Raw genomic sequence first — 18,750 nt, 5'->3', positions numbered from 1 at the left:
AATACCCAGGGATCTTGTTAAAAGTCAGATTCTGATTTAGTAGTTTGGTGGAGGATGAGGGATGAGGGGGGAGGTGGCCTGAGAATCTGCTTTTGTAACAAGCTTCCAGGTGATCCTGATGTTGCTTAGACCATACTTTGAGTAGAAAGGGCTGGAAGGACATTGAGTTTACTTCTAGGGCTCAATAACAAGAAATCCTAAGATTGTTTAGAAATGACTGCCACCGGTGCCGCAGGGGACACCCAATACTATGTGTTGGCCACCCCTGATTACATCTAAAGAGAAAGCATATCTTCCATTTAGAAACTACTAAAAAGATTAAATAACCCAGAATCATCGATTTTGGGGGATAAAAATGGCCTCAAACTTGAGGCAGTTGGGAGATTCTTGCTTCCTCTGGTCAACCATTCTAGTATTTTACGGCATAATAAGAACAGGATTCAGGGATGACCAAAGGGAAGCAGTCCCACTCTTACGGAGGTCACTGCTCTGTCTGCAAGTGACTGCTGTAATGGACAGGCAAGAAAGGAAGAAATAGAAATGGAACCTGTGTTGAGGGGAGAGGCCCAAGCTGAGCAAGCCCCCATCTAATGACTTAGAGGACCAGGACAGCCTTCAAAAGTCTTTTTGACTTGTGCCCCAAAAGGACTTCTTTTTACTTCTGCTCCAACCTGACCCTTTCTGACATGGAGACCCGAATCTGACACTTTTAGACATAGGGAATTATGTAGAGAGAATCCATTGGCTGTTTCAGCTTATAGGCCAAGTAGGAGGATGTTGCTCTGTGTGCTTGAGTTTTAGGCAAAATTCCCTACCCAGATGACTTAATTTCGGGGAAGGCAGAAATGAATCATTGCATTTCCAAATCATAAATAATGACTAGCCATGATGCCAGTGGGATGATTCTGTCTGCTTCAACAGCATTTTTTCTTTTAAATAAAATCAGACAATCCATTCTTTTTGCTATTACCAAGTGTCTAGCACTTTTTTTTCCTTTTAATGGTAATAGTGATGAGCAATGAATAACATTTTCCCTCAGATTTTCCTCCCTCCCAGTGAGGATGGGAGCATGAGGGGAGACCTTGTAGAGTCAAAGTAAAGATGTTAAATGTCTTATGGCAAAGCATATCAGGTCAGCTTAAGAAGAGAAGTGTGAATAAGGGAAAGCCCCAGCTGAGTGGGGACAGCACGTTCACCTACCTTGTCAAGGTAGGAGTAGCTCCACACTTTCCCATCAGCGAACATGCGGGACACGATTCGGCCTTGCTTGTCAATGTCTGTCCTCTCACTCATGGCCCCACGCTGAAGGCCAGCCAAGCGCCCGTTGAAGAAGTATGAGACGTTGACTGCTGCCAGCCCACTGCTGGGGAGCCAGAGGAACGGGCGGCCCACCTGGTCATAAATGATCCTCAGGGTGAACTTCCGGTGATCATCATAGATCTTTTCTGTCCGAATATTCCGGTCATAGTCAATGGACAAGAGATTTCTTCCATGGACCTGGGAAAACACAATGGGCTTGGTTTGAGAGACATCACCTGGGCACGTTAGCTTCTGTGGAGGATATGGCTGACATGGCCAGGGAACAAGTGTTCACAGGAGGAAGAACTAACCTTTAAGTTATTTAGAGTAGTGTTTTCTAAACTTCTTTATGTCATGGTACACAAAGAAAATGGTAATATTTGTAGGGTGCACTAAGATACAAAAATGAGGCTGCTTATGGTCACAGATGACTAATCTGGGCATGGCTGCTGTGAGCAGTTATGTAGACCATGCACTGCACAATTATAAGGAGTATCATCCTGTCGTAGAAAGTATGAATAGTGAAAATTGTGCACTGTATAAATTAGCCATACAAATAGCCCTGGACACTGGGATTCTGACTGCCCTGCCTGGCCACCTTGGAGGGCAAGATAATTTGTATATTTGCACACTTTCAACCGTTTTTGAGCACATTACCAGCTGAGTAGCTAATGATCTTTAAGAGTAGGTGCCAAGATTTCTTCTGAAGCCTCAAGTAAAGGTACCTAGGAGGGTTGGGGGGATGACTTAGAAATCCATATTTTGCAAAGATCTGGGAATAGGAAGGCTTATTGCTATGTGAACTTCTTTACTTCTATCTAGAGAAAATTCTTGCCACTGTCAAGGATGCAAGACATCAGTGGGGAGACCTCAACAGGGCTGGGGAATTCCAACAAAGGAACTGATTTACTTAGATTTGAAAGGAATAGTGGAACACACCTAGACATAATTTAATATTTATTTAGAAGCTGATCTGATCAGAGAAGAGAGCCTGTCCCAGAAGGCAGATCTGGGTGACTAGACTCTGGTTAGGGGCAAAGGAGAGGGACTCTTGAGATTTAGCTAGTCCTGAGTGGATGGCTGGAAGTGAATAAAATGAGGCTGACTGAGCCCAGGCTCTTTCAACATAATTGACTGCAAATCCAGATGTCCCTGGGGTGACCACTGAAGGCAAGGGAAGATGTAAACAGGCAGAAGAAAGAGAAGTGAGAGATGCCTGGTACCTCCTTAACTTACCTAATAATTCAATAGCACCTAATAATAACAGTGATGATGGTGATGGTAGTGGTGGTGGTAATAACTTTAACACATGCTGGGGTTATTGTACATAGGCATTGTGTTAGGCAATTTGCATCTCTTGTCTGAGTTGGTACTCACAAGGACCACTTGACAAATAAGGAAACTGAGCCCGAAGCAGAGAGGTCGCATACTTGCTCAAGGTCACATAACAATGAAGTGGTAGGGTTGGTCTGGAACTTAGGTCTTCACACTTGAACCACTTTTAACTACTTAGACATTTAACTGGCTGTACTGATTCCTGTATTATATATGCATTGAGTGCCCTGACTTGTCAAATGATGAAGAAACTGTAAAGCATTGCCACAGCCCCTGAGGGCTCCATATTATAGCTTGATGGGGAGACATGGAATAATTCTAACACCACAGACATCTGTATTCTAGGGAGCAGCATTGTACCCAGGTAAAGAACTACATTTCATAGCTTCCTCAGAAGTGGATGGCTAACATGATGTAAGTGGTAGTTGTCAGCTGGGTCTCCTGGGAACCTTAAAGGAAACTGACTCTGCTGAGAAATAGGCACCCGTTTGTTCTTCCCACTTTCCTCCTTTTCCTGGGTGGAAGGTGGCTATGATCCCTGGAGCTCCAGCATTCACCTTGTAAGTATGGGGTGACTTTGAGGATGGAAGGATGATGGCTCATCCAGAGAAAGTCTAGATCCCTGTTGACTTACATATCTTCTAATGGTCATCCATACCAGCCATGAATGGCTTACCTCTAGACTCCTTTTAGGTCATAACAAATAAGGACATATCTTATTTAAGCCATTGTTATTTCTAATCTCTGTTACTAGCAGTTGAACCTAATCTAAACCGATATAAGCCCCTCATGCTTTGACAGGTACTGTCCTAGGTACATTACATAACTTATCCCAGTTTAATTCTCACAACACGTAGAAATTATTTTATACATGGGCAATTGAGCTCAGAGGGGGTCACAAATCTAGACAAGTGGTGGAAGCTGGATTTGAACCCAGGACTACTTGATTCCTCAAACTATTGCCATTTCCATGGAGTCATCTCAGAGAGAAGGGGATAAAACGCTTGAGATAGAACATTTCAGAAAGAAAATGCATCAAAGCATGGAGATAGGAATAAAGGTGGTGGGTTCTTGGGATTACAGGGCACCCAACTCCAAATGGAAGATTTATGTAATCAAACAGGCAGCCATAGGGAAGAACAGTCAAGAAAGTAAAGGGGGAGTGGTAGGATTTTTAAAAAACAGGTCCAGGGATGCCTGGGTGGCTCAGTTGGTTAAGCGTCTGCCTTCGGCTCAGGTCATGATCCCAGAGTCCTGGGATCGAGTCCTGCATCGGGCTCTTTCCTCAGCAGGAAGCCTGCTTCTCCCACTGCCTGCCACTCCCCCTGCTTGTGCTCTCTCTCTGACAAATAAATAAAATCTTTTAAAAAAACAGGTCCAAAAGTTAATGCTGTCAGAATTATTGAGGCTCTTGATCCCCAATTAGAGTCACCATATTCAAAGCAAACCACAAGCTGGGGTCAGAATGATCACTTCCTCTGGAAACAGAAGTTTGGCTATGTGGGGTTGCTTCATTTGGGACAAGTGCAGAAGGCCATCAAGATTCTTAATCCTGTGAGTTTGAAAATTTCAGTTCAAGACCTTGCCAACATTTTATTAGGCAGAATGAACAATGTGGCAATAACGAGGAAGGATTTTCAGGGTTTCTTGAGCCAGCTGCTGGTTATCATGCTTATGTATTTCCCATCTCCTTGGTCATCCTTCTATCCTCCTTCCCTTTCCTTACTAATTTCTCTTTTTGCTTCTCTTTGCTAATATCATACAGCTCCCTGTGCATTTATTATTTATTGAATATTAAATCTCTGCTAGTGTCAGGTTTGGTGCCTGCTCTGGAATGCAGGGATGAACAACACCAATGTGTCTTGAGAATTTATGATGGGCTTAGTGTGTTCTCAGAGCTACCCTTGTTTTATCTTATTTAATCCTCACAACACTCCCAGGCAAGCATTATGATCCCCACTCTACACACAAGGTACAGATAGGTTTAAGTGCCCTGTTCAGGCTTAAACAAATAATAAGTGGTAGAGCCAGGATCCCAGTCCAGAACTCAGTGTCTTCACCTCTAGGCTGTACCACCTCTCTGACCAGCTGCTCTCCATCAGGCATGTGATTCTGAACCACCTGGGATGCTCTCTCAAAGCACTCCACAGCTGCTGATCAGCCCCCTAGGGAATAGGGGCTAGGAGATTCTGATGTATATTCTTGGTTAAAATACAGTTGGAGTGATATAAATCCCTATCTTCAGTTACCTGAGAGAGGCTAACAGGCAAATCATATATATATAACCATAATATAATCATGTGTGTATCTGCATATATATATGAATATATACTGTAACATGTAACCATGGGAAAGAACATGGAAATCATATATAAGCATGACCATCATTGTAACAATTATATTAGTATGTGAGGGTGCTAGGATTGCAGAAGGAACTGAACAATGGGCAAAACCAGAAGAGGGGTCCCTAACTTCTGACTGCCAACATTTGGGTTTATTGCTATTACGTAGAGTTGATAAGGCCTCTGACCCCTGGCCTGGGTGCACCAATCATAAAGAAGTAGTAAGTGCTAAATGTTACCCATTGATAATTTAAGGTGGGATTTTATTCCCCAATTTACTACGCCCTTGGGAAAGGGATTTTGTTACAGCATTGGTTCAAATTAGCTTCCTCCCCCTAACTTGATTGAGATATAGTTGATACACATCACTGTATACATTTAAATTATACAGCATAATAAACTTATGGGTATAATGAAATGAAATCCCTAATAAGTTTAGTTAATACCCGTCATCTCATATAATGTTTTTTTTCTTTTAAAAAATTTTTTCGCTTTGTGATGAGAACTCTTAGGATTTTATTCTCTTAACAACTTTTCTATATACCATACAGCAGTGTCAACTACAGTCACCATGCTGTATATTACATCCCTAGTACTTTGTTATCTTATAACTGGAAATCTGTACTTTTTGACTACTTTCCTCCAATTCCCTTTCCACCTACCCTCCACCTCTGGTAACTACAAATCTGATCTCTTTCTCTGTGAGTTTTCATTTGTATTTATTTTTTTAAGAGTCCACATATAAATGAGATCATACAGTATTTGTCTTTCTGTGACTTATGTCACTTAGCATAATGACATCAAGAGTCATCCATGTTTTTGCAAATGGCAGGATTTTCTCGTATTTTATGGCTGAATCATATTCCATTGTAAATATATAAACAGCTTTTTTATCCCTTCACCTGTTGATGAACACACAGGTTGTTTCCATGTCTTGGCTATTGTAAATAATGCAGCAATGGACATGGGAATACAGATAGATCTTTGATACACTGTTTTTATTTCTTTTGGATATATTCCCAGAAGTAGAATTGCTAGATTATATATTATCTATTTTTAAAATTTTGAGGATCCTCCACACTGTTTTTCATAGCACCTGCACCAATTTACTGTCCTACCAACAGTGCCCAAGAGTTCCGTTTTCTTCACATCCTTGTCAGCATGTACTCTTTGTCTTTTGATGACCACCCTCACAGGGATGCAGTGTTACTGTGGCTTTGATTTGCAATGCCCTCACAATTAGTGATGTTGAGCATCTCCTCATGTATCTTTTGGCTGTTCATCTATCTTCTACGGGAAAATGTCTGGGTCCTTTGTCCATTTTTATTATGTATGTATGTATTCATTCATTCAGGTAATCTCTATGCCCCACAGTTGTATGAGTTTTTTTTAAAAAAAAAAGATATTTATTTATTTATTTATTTGAGAGAGAGAGAGCGAGCGAGCAAGCGAGCACCAGTGAGAGAGAACACAAGCAGGGGCAGAGGGAGAAGCAGGCTCTCCACTGAGCAGGGAGCCTGATGTGGGACTCCATCCTAGGAGCATCGTGATCTGAGCTGAAGGCAGCCGCTTAACCAACTGAGCCACCCTGGCGCCCCTATGAGTTTTTTTTTTTTTTTAAATGTATTTTGGATATTAACCCCTTATCATATATATAACTTGCAAATATTTTTTCCCATTCTGTAGGTTGTCTTTTCACTTTGTTAGTTGTTTCTTTTGCTGTGTGGAAGCTTTTTGGTTTGTTTTATCCCATTATTTTGATTTTGTTGCTTGTGCTTTAGGTGTCATACAAAAAAATCATTGCCAAGACCTATGTCAAAGGGATTTTTTCCTGTTTTCTTCTAGGAATTTTATAGTTTTAGGTCTTATATTTAAGTCTTTCATCCATTTTGAGTTAATCTTTGTGAGTGGTGTAAGATATGGGGCCACTTTCATTCTTTTACATGTGAATATTCAATTTTCCCATCACCATTTATTGAAGAGACTATCTTTTTTCCATTGGATATTCTTGGCTCCCTTGCCAAATATTAGTTGGCTGTATATCCTTGGGTTTATTTCTCGGCTCTCAATTCTGTTCCATTGGTCTATTTGTCTGTTTTTATACCACTACCATACTGTTTTAATTACTATAGTTTTATAGTATAACTTGAAATCAGGAAGTATGATGCCTCTTGCTTTTCTTTCTCAGGATTACTTTAGCTATTCAGGGTCTTTTGTGGTTTGACATAAATTTTAGGATTTTTTTCCAACTTTTATAAAAAGTGCCTTCAAAATCTTGATAAAGATTGCATTGGACCTAAACATGGCTTTTGGGGGGCACTTGGGTGGCTCAGTCAGTTAAGCATCTGACTTCTGCTCAGGTCATGATCTCAAGGTCCTGGGGTTGAGCCCTGTTGGGGTCCCTGCTCAGTGGGTAATCTGCTTGTCCCTCTCCCTCTGCCCCTCCCCCCACTGTGCTCACTCACACTCTCTCTCTAAAATAAATAAAATCTTAAAAACCCGAACCCCACATCTTTTGGTACTACTGACATTTTTTTCAATATTAACTCTTCTAATCCATGAACACAGGATACCTTTCTATTTATTTGTGTCTTCTTTGATTTCTTTCATCAATGTCTTACAGTTTTCAAAAGAAATCTTTCACTTCCTGAGTTAAAATTTATTCCTAAATATTTTATTGTTTCTGATGCTATTGTAAATGGGGCATTTATTTTAAGAAAATTCAGTGTAAGTGTATAGACATGCTACAGATTTTTGTATGTTAATTTTTCATCTTGCAACTTTATTGAATTAATTGATTAAATCTCATAGTTTTTTTGGTGGAACCTTTAGGATTTTCTCTATATAAAATCATGTCATCTGCAAATAAAGACCAGCAGACTTCTTCCTAAGTCTGATGCCTTTTATTTATTTTTCTTGCCTGATTGTTGTGTCTAGGACCTTTAGTACCATGTTAAATAGGAGTAGTAAGAGTGAACATCCTTGTCTTGATAGTAGAGAAAAAACTTTTAATCTTTCACCATTGAGTATGATGTCAGCTGTGGGCTTGTCATAAGTGGCTTTTATTATATTGAGGTACATTCCTTCTATACCCTCTTTGTTGAGTTTTTTTTTTAAATCACGAATGGATATTTACTTTTGTCAAATGTTTTCCTGCATCTATTGAGATGATCATATGATTTAAAAAATTCTGTTAATGTGATGTATTACATTGCTTGATTTGTGTATGTTGAACTATCTTTGCATCCCTGAAATACATCCCACTTGATCCTGGTGAATGATCCTTTTAATATGCTTGCTGCTGAATTCAGTTTATTAGTATTTTATTGAGAATTTTTACATCTGTATTCATCAGGGATACTGGCCTATAGTTTTCTTTTTTTCTTTTTTTTCCCTGGTTTTGGTATCTGGTTCACTTAGGGTAATGCTGGCCTCATAAAATGTGTTTGGGAGTGTTCCCTCCTCTTTGATTTTTTGGAGAGTTTGAGAAGGATTTGTGTTAATTCTTTTTTAAATGCTTGGTAAAATTCATTAGTGAGGACTTTGGGTCTGATCTTTTCTTCTTTGGGAGATTTTTGATTACTGACTCAGTCTCCTATCATCCATTTAAGAATTTATCCATTTCTCAAAAAAAAAAAAAGAATTTATCCATTTCTCTAGGTTGTCCAGTTGGTTCGCATATAATTGTTCATAGTAGCTTTTAATGAGCCTCTGTATTTCTGTAGTATCAGTTATAATGTCTCCTTTTTCATTTATAATTTTGTTGATTTGGATCTTCTATTTTCCTTGATTGATCTAGTTCAAGGTTTGTCAATTTTAAAAAATCATTTCAAAGAACCAATTCTTAGTTTGGTTAATCCTTTCTATTGTTTGCCTATTGTCTATTTATTTCTGCTCTTCATTATTTCCTTCCTTCTAGTAACTTTGGGCTCAGGATGTTCTTTTTCTAGTCCTTAACGTATAGAGTTAGGTTGCATATTTGGGGTATTTCTTGCTTCTCTCTCTCTTTTTTTTTAAATGTTCTATTTATTTATTCATGAGAGTCAGAGAGAGAGAGAGAGAGAGAGAGAGGCAGAGGGAGAAGCAGGCTCCCTACCGAGCAGGGAGCCCGATGCAGGGCCCGATCCCAGGACCCCGGGATCACGACCCAAGCCGAAGGCAGACGCCTAACCATCTGAGCCATTCAGGCGCCCCTATTTCTTGCTTCTTTTTAAACTTTTTTTTTTTTTTTTTTTTACTTTTTGTCTCTTTTAGCCTATTTTTCCTACCTCTAATCACCTGCCTCTGGCAACACCAATCCATTCTCTGTAATATGAGCTTTTTTTCTAGATTCCACATATACGAGAGATCATATGGTATTTGTCTTTCTCTGACTTATTTCACCTAGTATAATGCTCTTGAGGTCCATTCATGTGTTTGCAAACAGCAAGATTTCATTATTTTTTATCACCAAATAATATTACATTGTATATAAATACCACGTTTACTTTACCCATTCATCCATCAGTGGACACTTTGGTTGTTTCCATATCTTGGCTATTGTAAATAGTAATCCAATATATGGGGGAACATATATTGGCTCTCCAAGGTAGCTGTCCTTCCAATATATGTCCAATCCAATATATGGGGAAACATATCTCTTTTCAAGTTAGTGTTTTTGTTTTTGTTTTTGTTTTTCAGCTAAATAACCAAAAGTGGAATTACTGGGTCATATAGTAAAGTTCTATTTTTAATTTTTCTGAGGAACTTCCACACTGTTTTCCATAGTGGCTGCACCAATTTACATTCCCACCAACAGCGCACAAGGGTTCCCTTTTATCTACATCCTTGCCAATACTTAATATTTTTGTCTTTTTGATAATAGTCAATTTGACAGCTGTGAGGTGATATCTCATTGGTTCCAGTAGCCCTTCCCTGATGATTAGTGATGTTGAGCATCTTTTCAAGCATCCTTGGCCTTCTTGTATGTCTCTTTTGGGAAAATATCTATTTGAGTCCTCTGCCCATTTTTAAATCAGCTTATTTGCTTTTTGATATTAAGTTATATAAACTCTTTACATATTTTGGATATTAATCCTTTATCAGATGTCTGATTTGCAAATATGTTCTCCCATTTAGTAGGTTGCCTTTTCATTTTGTTGATGGTTTCCTTTGCTGTACAAAAATTTTTATTTTGGGGGTACCTTGACTGGCTCAGTTGGTAGAGCATGTGATTCTCGATCTTGGGGTGGTGGTTTGAGCCCCACATTGGGTGTAGAGATTATTAAAAAAAATTAAAATCTTAAAAAGAAGATTTTTATTTTGGTGTAGTCCCAATAGTTTATTTTTGCTTTTGTTTCCCTTGCCTGAGGAGACATATCCATGAATATGTTGCTAAGGCTGATGTCTAAGAGATTACTGCCTATGTTTTCTTTGAGGAATTTTAGGATTTGGGGTCTTAGTCCACTTTGAATCTTTAATCCATTTTGACTTTTTTTATATATGATATAAGATAGTGATGTAGTTTCATTCTTTTGCATGTAGCTGTCCAGTTTCCCCAGCACCATTTATTGAAGAGAGGGTCTTTTCCACGTTTATATTCTTGCCTCCTTTGTTGTAGATTAATTGACCATATATGTGTGGGTTTTTCTCTAAGCTTTCTATTCTATTCTATTGATCTATGTGTCTGCTTTTGTGCCAGTACCATACTGTTTTTTTTTTTTTTTTAAAGATTTTATTTATCTATATGACAGACACAGCGAGAGAGGGAACACAAGCAGGGGGAGTGGGAGAGGGAGAAGAAGGCTTCCCGCTGAGCAGGGAGCCTGATGCAGGGCTTGATCCCAGGACTCCGGGATCATGACCTGAGCCGAAGGCAGACGCTTAACGACTGACCCACCCAGGTGCCCCAGTACCATACTGTTTTGATTACCTGAGCCTTGTAGTGTATCGTGAAATCAAGGAGTGTGATACATCCAGCTTTGTTCTCCCTCAAGATTGTTTTGTTTTTTCAAGGTCTTTTGTGGTTCCATACAGATTTTAGGATTCTTTGCTCTAGTTCTGTGAAAAATGTCATTGGTAGCTTGATTGGGATTGCATTGAATCTGTCGATTTCATTGTGTAGTATGGACATATTTAACAATATTAATCCTTCCAATCCATGAGTACAGAATATCTTTTCATTTATTTGTGTCATTTTCAATTTTTCATCAATCTTACAGTTTTCAGAGTAAAGGTTTTTCACCTCCTTGGTTAAATTGTTTTCCTAGATATTTTGTTTTTTTCTTAAAATGACTGAAGTTTATTTCTTATTCAGGCTAAGTCCAGGAGACTCTCCAAGGTAGCTGTCCTTCCAGGATGCTTTTAATATTATGGCACTTTTATGTTGATACAAACTTCCTTGACATCTGTTTCACTTCATTTTAAAAATTTATTTATTTTTAATTTTTATTATTGAAGTAAAGTTGACATATAATATTAGTTTAGGTGTACAACATAGTGATTCAACAATTCTAAACATTACCCAATGCTCATCATGATAAATGTAGTCACCATCTGTCACCATACAATGTTATTACAATATTATTGACTATATTCCATATGCTATACTTTTCATCTCCATGACTTACTTTATAAATGGAAGTTTGTACCTTTTAATCCCCTTCATCTGTTTTGCCCTGACCCTCCACCCCCTCCCATCTGGCAACCACCGGTTGGTTCTCTATTTATGAATCTGTTTCTGCTTGGTTGTTTGGTTTTTTTGATTCCACATACAAGTGAAATTTTGTGATATTTGTCCTTATGTGTATGCCTTATTTCACTTAGCATAATGCCCTCTAGATCCATCCATGTTGTTGCAAATGGCAAGATCTCATTCTTTTTTATCATCCAGTATATACATACATATATACACACACACATATCTATATTCCATTATATATATATATGTATATATTCTTTATCACATCTTCTTTATCCATTCATCTATTGATAGACAGTTGGGTTGCTTCCATATCTTGGCTATTATAAATAATGCTGCAATAAATATAGGGGCACATGTATCTTCTTGAATTAGTGTTTCTGTTTTCTTGGGCTAAATATCCAGTAGTGGAATTACTGGATCATATGGTATTATTTTTAAAATTTTGAGGAACCACCATACTGTTTTGCACAGTGGTTGCACCAATTTTCATTCCCACCAACAGTGCCCAAGAATTCCCTTTTCTCCACATCCTTGCCAACACTTGCTATTTCTTAGCTTTTTGATACAAGTTATTCTGACTGGTGATATCTCATTTTGGTTTTGATTTGCGTTTCTCTGATTATTAGTAATGTCGAGCATCCTTTCATGTGTCTGTTGGCCATCTGTATGTCTTCTTTAGAAAAATGTCATTTTAAGTCCTCTGCCCATTTTTAAATTGGATTATTTGGGGGTTTTTTGGAGTTGAATTGTATAAGTTCTTTATATATTTTGGATATTAACCCCTTAGTGGACATATCATTAGCAAATATCTTCTCTTATTCGGTATGTTGCCTTTTTGCTTTGTTGATAGTTTCCTTTGCTGTGCAAAATATTTTATTTTGGTGTGGTCCCAATAGTTTATTTTTGCTTTTGTTTCCCTTGTCTTAGGAGACCTATCCATACATATGATGCTAAGGCTCTTGTCCAAAAGATTACTGTCTATGTTTTCTTTTAGGAGTTTTATAGTTTCAGGTCTCACATGTAGGTCTTTCATTCCTTTTGAGTTTCTTTTTGTGTCTGTGTAAGAAAGTGATCTAATTTCCTTATTTTGTATGCAGCTGTCCAGTTTTCCCAACACTGTTTATTGAAGAGACTGTCTTTTCCTTATTGTATATTATTGCCTCCTCTGTCATAGATTAATGGACTATATAATTGCAGGTTTATTTCTGGGCTCTCTATCCTGTTCCATTGATCTATGTGTGTATTTTTGTGTCAATACCATACTGTTTTGATCACTATAGGTTTGTATTATATCTTGAAATCAGGGAGGTGTGAAACCTCCAGGTTTGTTCTTCTTCCTCAAGGTTGCTTTGGCTATTTGGGGTCTTGTGGTTCCACACTAATTTTAGGATTGTTCTATTTCTGTGAAAAATGCTATTGGTATTTTGATAGGGATTGTTTTGAATCTATGGATTTCATTAGGTAGTGTGGACATTTTAATAGTTCTTCCAATCCATGAGCATGGTATATCTTTATATTTGGGTCATCTCCAGTTTCTTACATCAGTGTTTTACAGTTTTCAGAGTATAGGTCTTTCACTTCCTTGGTTAAATTTATTCCTAGATATTCTAGTCTTTTTGATGCAATTGTAAATGGGATTATTTTCTTAATTTCTCTCTGATACCTTGTTATTAGTGTATAGAAATGCAACTGGTTTCTCTGTGTTAATTTTGTATCCTGTGACTTTATTGAATTCATTTTTTCTAATAGTTTTTTGGTGGAGTTTTTAGGTTTTTCTATGTATAGTATCATGACATCAGCATATAGTGACTGTTTTACCTCTTCCTTTCCAGTTTGAATTTTCTTTCTTTCTTTCTGTTGCCTAACAGCTCTGGCTTGGACTTCCAATACTATTTTGAATAAAAGTGGCAAAAGTTAGCAGCCTTGTTTTGTTCCTCATCTTAGAAGAAAAATGGCTTTTCACCATTGAGTGTGATGTTAGCTGTGGGTTTGTTATAGATGACCTTTATTATATGGAGGTACATTCCTTCTATACCTATTTTGTTGAGAATTTCTGTCATAAATGGATTTGAATTTTATTAAAATTCTTTTTCTGAATCTATTGAGACGATCATTTTTATCCTTCATGTTGTTAATGTGGCATATCACATTGCTTGATTTGCATATTTTTAACCATCCTTGCATCCCTGGAATAAATTCTACCTGATTGTGGTTTATGATCCTTTTAATGTATTGTTGAATTTAGTTTGGTGATATTTTGTTGAGGTATTTTGCATCTATGTTAATCAGAAGTATTTTTTTCTTTTTTTTTAACCAGCACGATTCATCTTTAATAGTTATTTTCACAACAGGACCCAGGGCCTTTCACTATTCTTTGTGGGATAGGAACCACTTAAACAAAATTATTTGCACAAAATTTCTTTGGATGTCAGACTACCATTTCATGCTTCTTTGGCCAATGTCTTTGGCCAAGATGCCTTGAAGAAGTGAGCAGAAGCAGAATGCACTATGATCCCTGAATGTCCATTAGAGCCTGAACATGACTTCCTATTGCAAGGAAGCCATAGTCCTTTGTGTAATAAACAGAGTTGGCTGCATCCCAGAATCCTTCAGTCGAGGATTCCTAACTGTGTGCTGTCTGAACTCCCATTCCTTGGAAAAAATTTTTTTTAAAATTTTTATTTATTATTTATTTATTTTTTACTTTTTTTACTTAAAAATCTTTTTATTAACACATAATATATTATTTGTTTCAGGGGTACAGGTCTGTGATTCATCAGTCTTACACAATTCACTGCGCTCACCATAGCACATACTTCAGGTGTCTTTTTTCTGGTTTTGGTATCAAGGTAACATTGGCCTTATAAATTGAGTTTGGAAGAACTCCTTCCTTCTCAATTTTTTGGACTGGTTTTGGAAGGATAGGTACTAACTCTTCTTTAAATGTTTGGTGAATTCACCTTTAAAATTGTCTGGTCCTGGACTTTTGTTTTTGTTTTATTTTAAATTATGGATTCAATTTCATCACTTGTAATCTGTCTATTCAGATTTTCTATTTGTCCATGGTTCAGTCTTGGAAGGATGTGTGTTTCTAGGAATTTATCCATTTCTTCTAGGTTGTCCAATTTGTTAGTGTATAACTGTTAACGGTAATGTCTTACTATTCTTTGCATTTCTGTGGTGTCAGTTGTAACTTTTCTTTCATTTCCTTTTTCATTTGGGCCTTCTTTTTTTCTTAATGAGGTTGACTAAAGGTTTATTGATTTTGTTTATCTTTTCAAAGAACCATATCTTAGTTTCATTGATATTTTGTTATTTTTTAAGTTTATATTTCATTCTGCTCTGATCTTTATTATTTTCTTCCTTCATTACCTTTGGGTTTCTTTTGTTTATTCTCTGGTTCTTTTAGGTTTAAAATTAGATTATTTATTTGGAATTTTTCTTGTTTCTTGAGGTAGGCCGATATTGTTATGAATTTCTCTCTTAGGACTATGTTTCTTGCTGAATCTCATGGATTTTGGGAAATTGTGTTTCCATTTTTATTTGTCTCAAGGTATTTTTAATTTCCTTTTTTCACTGACCCACTGGATGTGTAATAACATGTTGTTTAGTTTCCATGTGTTTGTGTTTTTCCCGTTTTATTCTTGTAAATGATTTCTAGTTTCATACCACTGTGGTTGGAAAATATGCTTGATATGATTTCAGTCTTTTTGAATGCATTGAGAATCGTTTTGTGGCCCAACATGTGATCTATCTTGGAGAATATTCCATGTCCACTTGAAAAATAATGTGTATTCTGTATTTTTTGGATGAAATATTCTATATATATCTATTAAGTCCATCTGGCCTAATGTGTCATTTAAGACCAATATTTCCTTATTACTTTTCTGTCTGGATAATCTATCCATTGATGTAAGTGGGGTATTAAAGTTCCCTACTATTACTGTATTACTGCCAATTTCTCCTTTTATGTCTATTAATTTTTGCTTCACATATTTAGGTGCTCCTATTTTGGCTGTATAAATATTTATGAATATTAAATCCTTGGATTGTCCCCTGTATCATTACATCATGCCTTTTTTTTTTTTTGTCTTTTGTTACAGTCTTTGTTTTAAAGTCTATTTTGTCTGATAGGAGTATTGCTATACCAGTTTTCTTTTTGTTTCCATCTATACAGAGTATCTTTTTCCAGCCCTTCACTTTCAGTCTGTATTTGTCTTTAGGTCTGAAGTTAGTCTCTTGTAGGCAGCATATAGATGGGTATTGGTTTTTTTTTTTTTAAATCCATTCAGCCACCTGTGTATTTTAATTGGAACTTTTAGTCCATTTATATTTAAAGTAACTATCAATAAGTATTTACTTATTACCATTTTGTTAATTGTTGTTTTTGTAGTTCTTCCTCTCTTGGTCTCTTCCCTTGTGGCTTGATGGTTTTCTTTAATGTTATATTTGGGTTCCTTTCTCTTTATTTTTTTTTGCTAAAAGTGTTTTTTGGTTTGTGGTTACCATGAGGTTTACATACATATATAGCATATTTAAACATATGCATAGCATATTTACACACATATGTCTATTTTAAGCTGATAGTTGTTTAAGTCTGAACACATTTTAAAAGCACATTTTTATGCCTTCTCCCACATTTTATATTTTGATGTCTTATTTTACATATTTTACTTTTGTGTATCCCTTAACTACTTAATAATACTTTTGTCTCTTAACCTTCATACTGACTTTTTAAGTAGCTGATTTACTGCCTTTACTATATATTTGCCTTTACTAGTGAGATCTTTTTCTTTCATGTTTTTTCTTATTTCCTGTTATGGTCTTTTCTTTTTGGCTTAAAGAAGACCCTTTAACATTTCTTATAAGGCTGGTTTAGTGGTGAAGAACTTTATAAGCTTTTGCTTTGCTGGAAACACTTTATCTCTCCTTCAGTTCTGAATGATAACCTTGCCAGGTAGAGTATTCTTGCTTGCAAGTTTTTCCCTTTCAGCACTTTAAATATATCCTATCACTTTGTTCTGGCCTGCAAAGTTTCTGCTGACAAATTTTTCTTTGGCTGCCTTTAAGGTTTTCTCTTTAACTTTTGCCATTTTAATTATACTATGTCTTGGTGTGGATCTCTTTGGGATCATCTTGTTTGGGACTTTATATTCTTCTTGGGCCTGGATGTCTGTTTTTTTTTCCCCCAGGTTAGGGAAGTTTTCAGCCATTATTTCCTCAAATAAATTTTCTGCCCCTTTCTCCCTTTTCTTTCTGGGACCCTATGTAAATATCTGTATGCTTGATATTGTCCTAGAGGTCCTTTAAACTATTCTCATTTTTTAAAATTCTTTTTTCTGTTTGCTTTTCTGGGTGTCTTTCAGGTTGCTGATCTGTTCTATATTATCTAATCTGCTGTCGATACCCTTTAGTGTATTTTTCAGTTCAGTTATTTCATTCTCCAGCTTGTGACTTCTGTTTGGTACTTCCTTACATTTTCTATCTCTTGGTTGAAATTCTCACTGTATTCCTTCATTTTTATTCTGAGTGTAGTGAGCATCTTTATGACCATTACTTTGAACTCTTTATCAAGTAAATTATTTCTTTTTCACTAGGTCTCCCCCCACCCCCCACCGCACCCTAGAGGTTTTATCTTGTTCTTTTTTTTAATTTAAATTTAATTAGCCAACATATTCTTGTTCTTTTTTTTAAAAAACATAGTACTCTGTCTCCTCATTTTGTTTGACTTTGTGTGTTTCTTTTTATGAATTAGGTAGAACAGCCATCTGTCCTAATCTTGAAAGAGTGGCGTTATGAAGAAACATCCACTGCATAAACTATGTGTGCCTGGCAGGATGGCTGGAGCTAGAGTGGGTGCAGATCAGGAGGTCCTGGGGTGCTCTGTGCCAGGGCTATCCTGCTAGGACAGTTGAGCTGAAGCAGGCATGGGCTGGGTGGGGGTCTCAGCGTGCTTGGTTCTGGAGCTGCCCAAGTAGGATGGCTGTTGTTGGAGTGGGAGTTGGCGTGGGCCAGGGGGTCCCACAGTGTGCTGCATCAGTGTACAGGTCTTTCACCACCTTGATTAAATTAATTCCTAATGATTTTATTTATTTTATTATTTTTTAAGATTTTATTTATTTATTTGACAGAGAGAGACACAGTGAGAGAGGGAACACAAGCAGGGGGAGTGGGAGAGGGAGAAACAGGCTTCCCACTGAGCAGGGAGTCCCGGACCCTGGGATCACGACCTGAGCCAAAGGCAGACGCTTAATGACTGAGCCACCCAGGCACCCTTATTCCTAAGGATTTTAATCTTTCATTCATTCATTTATTTATTTATTTATTTATTTATTTATTTATTTAAGAGAGAGAGAGAGAGAGAGAGATTGAGAGAATGAGTAGGAGGAGGGGCAGAGGGAGAAGCAGACTCCCCGTAGAACAGGGAGCCTGATGCAGGACTAAACCCCAGGACCCTGGGATCATGACCTGAGCCAAAGGCAGATGCCTAACTGACTGAACCACCCAGATGACCTGATTTTATTCTTTTTGATGTAATTATAAATGGGATTGTGTTCTTAGTTTCTTTCTGATAGTTCATTAGCATATAGAAACAACACATTTTTGTGTATTGATTTTTGTATTCTGTAACATTTCTGAATTTGTTTATTCAACAGTTTTTTGATGGAGTCTTTAGGGTTTTTTTTTTTTTTTAAGATTTATTTATTTATTCATGAGAGACAGAGAGAGAGGCAGATAGAGAGGGAGAAGCGGGGAAGCAGGCTCCCCGCAGAGCAGGGAGCCTGATGTGGGACTCGATCCCAGGACCCTGAGATCATGACCTGAGCCGAAGGCAGATGCTTAACTGACTGAGCCACCCAGGTGCCCCTCTTTAAGGTTTTCTATATATAATTTTATGTCATCTGCAGATAGCAGCAGTTTTACTTCTTTTTCAATTTGGACGCCATTTATTTATTTATTCTTTCTCTTTCTTTCTTTCTTTCTTTTTTCTTTCTCTTTCTCTTCCTTCCTCCCTTCCTCCCTTTCTCTCTCTCTCTCCCTTCCTCCCTTCCTCCCTTTCTCTCTCTCTCTCCCTTCCTCCCTTTCTCTCTC

The 18,750-nt window shown here is 37.3% G+C and overlaps 1 protein-coding gene across 15 annotated transcripts in view; it reads right to left on the bottom strand.

The window, feature by feature from the left end:
- The window catches only part of TENM2 (teneurin transmembrane protein 2), a 1,203,413-nt gene that overhangs the window by 14,748 nt on the left and 1,169,915 nt on the right, over positions 1-18,750 (bottom strand). For all 15 annotated transcript variants that reach the window (XM_032403433.1, XM_032403432.1, XM_032403428.1 and 12 more), the window contains one exon: positions 1,201-1,497. In XM_032403433.1, the coding sequence (XP_032259324.1) occupies positions 1,201-1,497 (297 nt within the window). The remainder of the gene's footprint in view (positions 1-1,200; positions 1,498-18,750) is intronic.

Source organism: Phoca vitulina, unplaced genomic scaffold (genome assembly GCF_004348235.1).
Source record: "Phoca vitulina isolate PV1807 unplaced genomic scaffold, GSC_HSeal_1.0 scaffold6, whole genome shotgun sequence".
In the NCBI taxonomy this organism is placed as follows: domain Eukaryota; kingdom Metazoa; phylum Chordata; class Mammalia; order Carnivora; family Phocidae; genus Phoca; species Phoca vitulina.
This window is presented reverse-complemented; position numbering and strand designations above follow the sequence as displayed.